The 10217-nt window shown below is 40.5% G+C and overlaps 1 protein-coding gene across 1 annotated transcript; it reads left to right on the forward strand.

The window, feature by feature from the left end:
- The first annotated feature begins 4546 nt into the window (after positions 1-4546).
- LOC121815854 (zinc finger MYM-type protein 1-like) lies at positions 4547-8196 on the forward strand. The gene is made up of 2 exons (XM_042228569.1): positions 4547-4666; positions 5357-8196. The coding sequence occupies exons 1-2, from the start codon at positions 4582-4584 to the stop codon at positions 7783-7785; spliced, it is 2514 nt and encodes an 837-aa protein (XP_042084503.1). The 5' UTR covers positions 4547-4581; the 3' UTR covers positions 7786-8196.
- The last annotated feature ends 2021 nt before the right edge of the window (positions 8197-10217 follow it).

Consider the following 10217-nt stretch of genomic DNA (forward strand, 5'->3'; position numbering starts at 1 on the left):
TGACACTAGCTTACCTGCACATAGTCATATCGCAGTTGCTTTACACGTTCTGTGTTTCTCTCGAAAGGAACTCTGTAAATTTTCTTCATTCTTATTCTGTGGCGCACAACTACACGACTTAGTGCAGAAATGCTTGCACTGTGTATATTTTGAAAGATGGTGTCATTATCAATTATGCGCTGCTGTATTTCACGCAGTCTTATTGCATTATTGGCAATCACCATGTTCACTATATGGGTCTCTTGCTCTGAAGTGAACATTCTGCCTCTGCCCCCAACATCTGGACGTCTAGCAATTCTATAAAGTAACAATTTCAGTAGTTTTGCATGTATGGTACTGTTGTGTTTCTCATTAGAGTAGGGCAGTACTACAAAGTACTTACCGATTCTCATTTCGAAATGTCCTAATGATGCTTGCCACAGTGTAGCGGCTCAGTTTAGGCTGAACCCGTTGGCCAGTTTCCCTCAGGGTCATCCCATGGTTGATGACATGGTCCACTATTGTAGCTCTGATGTCATCAGTTATTCTGTTTCTTACTCTTCTTACCCTTCCTCTTTCCCCTCCTCGTCCTCTTCTTGCTCCTCCTTGTCCTCTTCCTCTAACTTCCTCTAACCCTCTTGCTTCTTCACCTCCACATCCTCTTCCTCCAACTTCTTCACCTCCACGTCCTCTCCCTTGGCCTCCTCTGATTCTCACTCTTCTCACTCTTACAGTTTTTTCTGAATGCTTAAACCCTAACTGTGATTCCTGTAGCACAATCTCTAAAACTATTCAGACTTATAGCAAAACCACTCACTGAGTTTGCAAAACTAAAAGCACAAAAACTGCTTTGCACTCAGTTTGCAATTTTGTAACACACACTTTGCAAAACTGTAGGCACAATTCACTGCACAACACTCAATTACCAAATTTCCAACACACTCCTAGCAAAAGTATACATATGTATGGCTATCATTAACACTAATTTGCCAACTGTCTGGCACACTTTCACATGTGAAAACTTTTTTAGATAATTAGTTCACTTTGCAATCAGCCTAAGCACTATAATACAGGTAAGCTGTGTGTGCGGAGTACAATGGAGGGAGCAGAAAGAGTGAGAAGTAGAGGAGGCCGAGGAAGAGGACGTGGAGGTGAAGAAGTAGGATGAAGAGGACGACAAGGACAAGGAGGAGCAAGAGGAAGACGAGGAGGGGGGAGAGGAAGATGAGGAGGGGGGAGAGGAAGGGTAGGAAGAGTAAGAAATAGAATTGCTGATGACATCAGAGCTACAATAGTGGACCATGTAATCAACCGTGGAATGACCCTGAGGGTAGCTGGCCAACGGGTCCAGCCTAACTCGAGCCGCTACACTGTAGCAAGTACCATAAGGACATCTTGAAATGAGAATCGGTTAGTACAGTCACTTCGCACAAAGATTTGTAGCACTGCCATATGCCAATGAGAAACACACCAATACCATTGATGTAAAAATACTGAAATTGTTACTTTACAGAATTGCTAGATGACCAGATGCTGGGGGCAGAGGAAGCATGTTCACTGCAGACCAAGTAACCCATATAGTCATTATGGCGATTGCAAATAATCCTATACTTGGAAATAAACACTTGTGTTTGTTTTGATGTGTTTGAATAAACACCAGTACTTGAAGTTTGGATCCCTCTATGCTTATGGATCTATGACAGAAGTATGAGCTCAAACTGACATAGCCTACCTTGTGCACAGAGAAAGCAAAAGCCAGATGTGTTTTGTATTCATACCATCAGTGTGCAGTTGGCGCATTGTGTGCTTAGTAGATGATGGCTTGTGTGTACTGTTTGATACGGAAACACCATTTTTACGAAGGTGTGAAGAGTTAATCTAGCTGTGTTTGCTTTTGCAAGAGAACTACAATGTTTTGATGATTGGGTGACAGGTTTTCTTATTTGTGTGAAGAGTTTTGCAAAATTAGCCAATAGTTACAAAAAATGTGCTTAAGCAATCAGAAAAAACTGTAAGCAATCAGAAAAAACTGTACTGCTCCTTCCATTGTACTCCACATAGACAGCTTACCTGTGGCCTGTTTATAGTGCTTAGGCTGATTGCAAAGTGGACTAATTATCTAAAACAGTTTTCACATGTGAAAGTGTGCCAGACAGTTGGCAAAATAGTGTTAATGATAGCCATACATGTGTATAATTTTGCTAGGAGTGTGTTGGAAATTTGGTAATTGAGTGTAAGCAGTGAGTTGTGTTTAAAGTTCTGCAAAAAGAGTGTTGTGCAGTGAATTGTGCCTACAGTTTTGCAAAGTGTGTGTTACAAAATTGCAAACTGAGTGCAAAGCAGTGTTTGTGCTTTTAGTTTTGCAAACTCAGTGAGTGGTTTTGCTATAAGTATTAATAGTTTTAGGAATTGTGCTATAAGAATCACAGTTAGGGTTAAAGCCATCAGAAAAAAATATAAAAGAAGTGGAGGATCTATCGGTTTTGTGAGGAAAGATGAGAGATAAGTGTGTTAGCCTAACTATTAGCCTAAAATCCGTCATCAGTATTATATGAATCATAATAAAACACACCTACCATGTTTTGTTTCTATAATTTCCTTCGGGATTAATAAAGTATTCTGATTCTGGGTTCCTGCAACTGGTCCGTCGGGTTATTGTCTCCCCAGAAACACTTCCGTTGTGGTTTTTCCTATTTTGTGTTTTCATTTTTCCTATTTGTTCTTCTTTTTTCCTATTTCCGTTGTGTTTTGTGTGCTTTTGCAGTGTTTTTCTTATTGCTGGTGTTTTCTGAAGTTGCAGTCTGTTTGGCCTCTCAGGGCCACCGTAAATTTTTCAGCTACTGTAGTAAATCTTGTCCATAATTAGTTTAGGGCTCCTGAAAACCGCACCCACACGTGTGGTTTACCACCAGTGATGATCGGTAACACTCAAACTTCAGTGACCATTGTTCAGTTATTCATGTTCCTCCCTCCTCTTTGGCTGAAATTCTTTAGACTTTATCACATTTACAGGGATGTTCAGGTCAGTTTCTTTCTTCCTGAGCCTGCCTCATTTCTCCCAGGCTTCTTAAAGTGGTTATATAGCGAGTGATCTACAAACTAGAATAATACAGCAGAAGGAATCTAATCTATTGTGCTTTCAGTGGGCATCTTTATGTGGATGAGACAAAGAGCGGCTCCAGGTCTGAGACCCTATGTGGTCCAAAAAGGGAAAAGTGGGTGGGAGAGTTGATAAGGACTCAGGATAGGAGAAGAGTTGTGAGACGAGAATCTGAACAGCCTTACATGTGCAATCCACAAGTGGAAACTAAGATCTATAAATGTGTAAAATGATTTGTGTGTAACTCTACACAAGCCTGTGTTTTAATTCACACATACATAAAAGGCAACTGAAAAACTATTGTACAAATAATTCAATACAAATTTATTTCTGTACAATTTATTTAATTCACCCTCAGGAATGAGAAAATTTTGTCTTTGAAAAAGTTTTCTGTGCAAATAAATGACTAAAACTACACGTAACATTCCTCAACCTCACATATGAAACCTTAAGTACAAGGACACAAATTGCCCGATACACACAGATTGTGTTGCATATCTCATTGTAGTTTAATAATCTCAGCCCAATGCTCATTGCTATCTAAAGTATAACAGGACACTGGCGTAAATTCTCGTTCATCTCACATTTCTCTTTAATCAGTTTTCTGTTTGACGTTTATTCAGCTGTAATCTCTGCCAAACCCATTTACTCACAAACAAATAAAACACTGAAAAAAGCCAAACCAAAACATTTTTAAGTTATCTAAGTGACTTATGTATCATGTTTAACCTGAGTAGCGAAAGACCACGTGGGGTCTGAAAACGATGTGCCGGGAGTTCGCTGTTCTCACTCCGGCTAGCCATCGAGCTGGTGATGTGATGTCTTGATAAACCGAGCATCTGGGATATGGTGGGCCACAAAGGATACACCAGACCCATCCTATAAATCTGGGGAAAAGGAGGGTGCATTTGTCGGAGTCTATGAATTTGGACAGCCTTTGTCGTTACGCTGTGACATAATCGGCCTACAAATGCGCGTCAGGAGGATGCAGCCTATGAATTTGGACACCCCCGAAGGTGGGCGCCGAAGTGACGTTATTCCCGCTGTTCAGTCTATGGACAGCCAATCGGTAGCAAGCAGTTTGATGATGTCACATTTTAGTACCTGCTCGTATTGCTTAGAACAACTGCTGAGGAGGTACTAAAGAAGTACATGGTATTATGTACCAGGTACTATGACCCAATGGAAAACCGTGAAAACCATGGGAAACCCTGCCAAGTCAATCCGAATAGGCAGTGCCGTAGCTCCGCAAACGCACATAACGCACACTGCGTAGGGCACCAAATGGCCGGTAGGGCACCAAAAAAATCAGGGTCGTAAAAAAAAAAAGTAAACCATATTAATACTATAAATATCATATGCATTAATATGGTTAAACAATACAAAAGCAACATAAAACAATTTTCCCGAGAAAAGGGGTGAATCTGCTTTGTGCCCTGTCTCCAGTCTCCTCCTGGTGCCCCCAGTGGTCTGTTCTATAATTGGTAAACACCTGTTTGAACATGGCCTCGAAACGGCAACAGGAGTCGGGAGCGGAGAAAAGAAAGAAGAAGAGGAAGCGTGATGAAACTCAGGCGTCGCTTGCCGGTAAGGCAATGTTTAAATAATAATAATAAAAAAAGTTCATTATTGTAGCCCTTGCTTGCACGCTCATGTCCGTCAGCCTGTTGAGTTCTACTGTAACAGTTAATTGGTTATTGTTCTGTGAATATAAAATACCTAAGCTTATGCACTCATGACGTTCAGATAATACACGTGACTACGATTCTAACGCTATTCTAGCAGCCCTCCTCAGGTTGCTAGCTGGCTAACGTCATGCATGCTACTGATTAACCTTAACTTTGGGATAGGTCAGTGATGCAGTCAAGTATTATTATCAGATTAGACAAGATTACTTTGTATGTTGCTGCATTTCAGGATATCTATAAAGACGCATATCTTATTTATGCCATTGACGTCTGAACACATAAATAGTTCTCGTCTTTCTTTAGGTTCATAGATCAAGGGCGACATCTGTTGGTGAAACTGTAATATGAAACCTATATCTTCCAGTAATATAGATTTCCTACTTGCGCATTTATATCAAATTATGTACAGCATGTTTATATTGCCATTTGCCATTATGAAAATCTATACATGTAAAATATAGTTAGTAATTTTTAAATGTACCAGTGACTTACTTAATTTATTAGTCTTATAATGCAATCTTTCGTAGGCCTACTGTAGATTCAAAATTGTATTTCTGTAAAATCCCTGAATATTTTCTCTTGTATGCAGGGTCAATGCTTAAATATGTTCAAGGAGGATCTCAAGGACAGGATGAACCATCCAGTAGTAGTGCCATCCCTGGACATCAACCACCAGCCATTGTAGACCCTGCAACAATCCCTAGCCAAGAAGAACAAGAACCATCAACCACCAGTTCAGGTACAGTTCCATACACAAGTACCACTGAGAGTCCTGTCACTGAGAGACTATCAGAAAGTGACACTGTGGAGACATGTGTGCCCCCTTCAACCGATCCTGCTCTTTGGCCAGCTCACATTGTAGATGCTGATCGTGTTGAAATTGTGCGGAGAGGTCCTTTTAATGTCAGCTCTGATTTTAATTTTCCAAAGGGGCCTGATGGAAGAGCATTTCACACTAGCCTTAAGTTCAAAATTCTTCCCAATGGAGAAAAGGTTCACCGGAGCTGGTTAGTGTACTCACCGCAGAACAATGCTGTGTTCTGCTTTGCATGTAAGCTTTTCAGTGTGAAGGATATAAAGCTGAGTACAGAGGGCTTCAGTGACTGGTCGAACATCAACATCCGTTTGAGGGGTCATGAGTGTAGCCAAGACCACATACAGTGCATGCTTAAGTGGAGAGAACTGGACACACGGCTAAAGAAAAGCATGGCAATAGATCAACAGGAGTTGACCTTACTAGAGGCAGAAAGGAAAAAGTGGCGAGAGATTCTCAAACGATTACTCTCAATAACTCTCTCACTGGCTTCCAGAAATTTGTCTTTTAGGGGCTCTTCTGACTGTCTTTATGAGCCGGACAATGGCAACTTCTTGAAGGAAGTAGAGCTTATGGCAACATATGACCTTGTAATGGCAAATCACTTGGCCAACATAAAAGATGAAGGTTCCCACACACATTACCTCAGCCCTGAGACACAGAACGAACTAATTCAGATTATCTCTTCAGAAACATTCCGCGCCATTGTGAAGCAAATCCAGTTGGCAAAATACTTCTCCATCATTCTTGACTGTACTCCAGATGTGAGTCACACTGAACAAATGTCAGTCATAGTACGCATTGTTTGTTTCCAAGCACAACCAGATATTAAAGAATACTTTCTTGGCTATATAAATGTGGAGCAAACAACTGGCCTTAACCTGTCCAATGTTGTCCTTGACAAGTTGAAGGAGCTTGGCATTCCATTTGAAAACTGTCGAGGACAGGCCTATGACAATGGGGCCAACATGAAGGGGAAGAAGCAAGGTGTTCAGGCCAGACTGCTACAATTAAACCCGAGAGCATTGTTTGTGCCTTGTGGAGCTCACACGATGAATCTGGTCATAGCTGATGCTGCCAAGTCCTCTCCAGATGCAACTGGCTACTTTGGGTATTTGCAGAAGTTGTTCAATTTCTTTTCCAGTGCCACCCAGCGATGGGCCATTTTAACAAAACATGTGAAATTGACACTTAAATCTTGGAGTGACGTTAGATGGGAAAGCAGGCTTCAAAGTGTAACTGCTGTCCGGAGTCAGACAAAAGAAGTGAGGGATGCTCTCCTGGAGGCCAGAGAAGCTGTAAGTGATGCAGTCGCAAAGGTGGAGGCTCAAGTGCTTGCTGAGGAAGTAGCCTCATTTCGATTTTTGATTTGCTCCATCGTGTGGTGTGAACTTCTTACAATCACAAACCAGGTGAACAAGTTACTACAGTCCAGCTCCATGCAGCTCGATGTTGCTGTCAGGCTCATTGACACTGCCAAAAGTAACCTCTCTAAATACAGACAGTCTGGGTTTGATGAGGCTGTGTCAGCTGCCAAAGAACTCTGTGAGGCCCTGAACATAGAACCACAGTTGAAGGAGAAAAGGCTCAGGAGCACAAAAAGGCAGTTTGCATATGAAGCTGTTGATGAGCCCCTCCATGATGCCCTTAAAAAGCTTGAGGTCACATTTTTCAATTGTGTTGTGGACTCTGCTTTAATCTCCCTACAGGAGAGGTTTGAGACCATGAATCAAGTGAAGGAGAAATATGGAGTGCTGCTTGATTTCAGCAAAGTGAATGGGATGTCCAAGGAGGATTTAAAAAAACACTGCACTGAAGTACAGAAGACACTGACAGATAAGGGAGTAGCTGACATTGATGGACCTGAGATGATGCAGGAAATCATCAACCTTCCTCAGCTGCCACCACAGACGTCTGCTTTGGAAATGCTGTCATTTTTACATGACAATCAGCTTCAAGAGGTATATCCCAATCTGTGGATTGCTCTGCGTATTGCACTGACCCTGCCTGTCACAGTTGCCTCTGCTGAGCGAAGCTTTTCAAAGCTCAAACTCATTAAAACGTACCTGCGTTCATCAATGGGGCAGGAACGTTTAAGTGGTCTGGCTGTTATCAGCATCAATGGTGACGTGGCTCAGAAGCTATCATATGATGACCTTATAGCTGATTTTGCAACCAGAAAATGCAGGCGTGTGCCTCTCTAGGCCCTAGAGAGGCACACGCCTGCATTTTCTGGTTGTCAGAGTATGCCCTAGAGTCTAGGGCATACTCTGACAACGAATTGTAAAAATGTTTAACATAGTTACTTAAGGAATGTGGCTTTTGTGTTCAAATTCTTATTTATCTTATTTAAGTTTCTTATTTAAATTCTATTGTGAAACTATTTGTAAATATATTAATAATAATACTATTATATTATATATATTATTTTTTTATAAAAAAAATTACACATTATTGCCAGGCTCTTTGTTCTTGTTCCAATGTTCAATTTTTGTTTCAGTATTTATTTGTAACAGTATTTTTAACCTCCTTTAACCTTATTTATTTGTTTAACTGTCATGTTTGTTGTTATTTAATTAAACAAATTCCACTGAGAAATTCAAAAGTATTAATGTTTTTTTTTTTTTTTTCTGTTGGGGGGGGTGGGGCACCATAAAGCATTTGTGCTTAGGGCACCCAAATGGCTAGCAACGGCCCTGCGAATAGGTACTAATAGAAAAGGGGCTAAAGAAGTTTTCTCAGAGAAAGAAGTCAGCAAAATAAAAACAGTATGGCTTTTACAAAACAAGCCCACTCCACACCTCTCTCATGCGGCTCTGCTGTAGTTTCCCTTTGAGCTTTCTTCTGTAATTGTCGTCAGCCTAACTGATCTTGCCCTGAACCATTCTCACCTCCTCTAATTTGTCCGCTCTGATGGCCTTCTTATTGCTGTTAAGGAGTGCTTTGATATGCTTTATCATACATGACTTGGATGACAATGGACAGTATGACAGTATGAGCTGGGGCAACAGTCCAGAAAGAGTGTCTCCTAGTCTGTCACCTCAAAATATCCCTGAAGTTCAGTTAAGGCCTCCTAAGACAGTTAAGTCTGTTCATTTTTTTTCAACTTTCAGAGAGTATTCTTTTAACAATCATCTTCATTTTTCATGTTTCCTATTTCCTGATATTAAACCTGTGAGGTTTGTTGTTCCAGTTTAACACTGACCTTTAATTTTGAAAATTTTACTTTCTCCACCTTTGGGTGCTTGATCAATTGTGACTGTATTTGTAACGTTAAGCAACTTGTCAAACCAAACTGATTACATGCAATTTTGCTACTTCAGTTAATGCAACTTTTGTTGTTGTTGTTTACTTGTGTAGTGAGTAAAAGCCACCGAGTAACCGCTAAAGGTGCAGAAAAATTATTTACTGCTAATTACCTTGTGACCAGAAAACATATGAGAACACATAAATAAACATCCAGTTCTCACCCATGGAATGGCATGTTGTATTTTAATTCTGTGAGCTGTCAGCAGCATGAGCAATATTAAAATTACTACCCCTTCAAAACACTTATTCAGGTAGGCTGGAATATCCACCAGAGATGGCAGAGAATCTGACTTGTTTCATTCGACTACTCTCATTCATAAAAAACAAACAAACAAACAAAAAAACAGTGACCAAACTGTGGGAATCAAAGTTATGAAACAAACATTGTAACAGTCTGTGATTGTGAAATATCTGATAATGGATCTGCCTTTGTTTGCCCAGGGAACAGAATTTGTGTGGTAATATGTTTTTTGAATGTTATGTCCTGTAGTCCTAAAATGCTTTGTCTATTTTTGAATGTTGATGTGATTTCCCAAGTCCGTGAACAATAAGTGTTGACAAAGGTTTGTGGTTCAGATAAGAGTGTGTACTCTTTTGCTACACGAGGGCCCCTTCCTAATGTAACACTGGCAGGGTAAATATTATAACAAACGAGCGTGACACAAGACCCTGTCTTGCCTGTCTTTCCCCCCCATTCAGCCCTGAAGAGAGGCCCACCATAGACTCGCAACACATATCCTGACACCATTTCACTTTCTCTTCACACAGCTGTTAAGCCCTCACCAAGAACAAAAACAAGGTTCCTCACAAATAACCCTTTTTTTACGCTGGCATTCATGTTTCTATTTGTTTCTGAGATATGAGCCTGCAGACAAAGAAATGTTGACATAAAAGAAGAAAATAAGGCTGTAATTTCCCTTCTCTGTAAACAATAAGGGTGGTCAACAGTATATTGATCAGATAAGAGTGTGTATTTTTGCTACTTGACAGTGACTTCAGATTTTAAGACTGAAAGAGTAAAGATTATAACAAAAGAGCCTGACCCCCTCATCCAGCCCCAAAGAGAGGCCCAACATAAAATCTAAGACTAGCAACACGTATGTATCCGAACTCTCTCAACCCACATGTTTGACAGAAAACTATTAGAGAAAGAAGTTTAAAGTATGGAGAAAAAAACAAACAAAACATAAACAACTAAAACATGCATGCACACAGGTTCTTAAGCATTTTATATGTAACAGTTTTCTTAAACATCAATGGACTTCAGGAAGACCAGGAAACACTTGACCCCTGTTTTAATCCAGGGGGTCAGTGTTGACATTGTGGA

The sequence above is a fragment of the Haplochromis burtoni genome, unplaced genomic scaffold (genome assembly GCF_018398535.1).
Source record: "Haplochromis burtoni strain Fernald_Lab_line unplaced genomic scaffold, NCSU_Asbu1 Contig_332, whole genome shotgun sequence".
Classification (NCBI taxonomy): Eukaryota; Metazoa; Chordata; class Actinopteri; order Cichliformes; family Cichlidae; genus Haplochromis; species Haplochromis burtoni.

What these genes read in the sequence shown, in the direction of transcription:
- LOC121815854 (XM_042228569.1), top strand. Translation starts at nt 4,582, where the DNA reads ATGGCCTCGAAACGGCAACAGGAGTCGGGAGCGGAGAAAAGAAAGAAG. An exon ending in AACTCAGGCGTCGCTTGCCG is followed by an intron (nt 4,667 to 5,356) that starts GTAAGGCAATGT and finishes TCTTGTATGCAG; the next exon opens with GGTCAATGCTTAAATATGTT.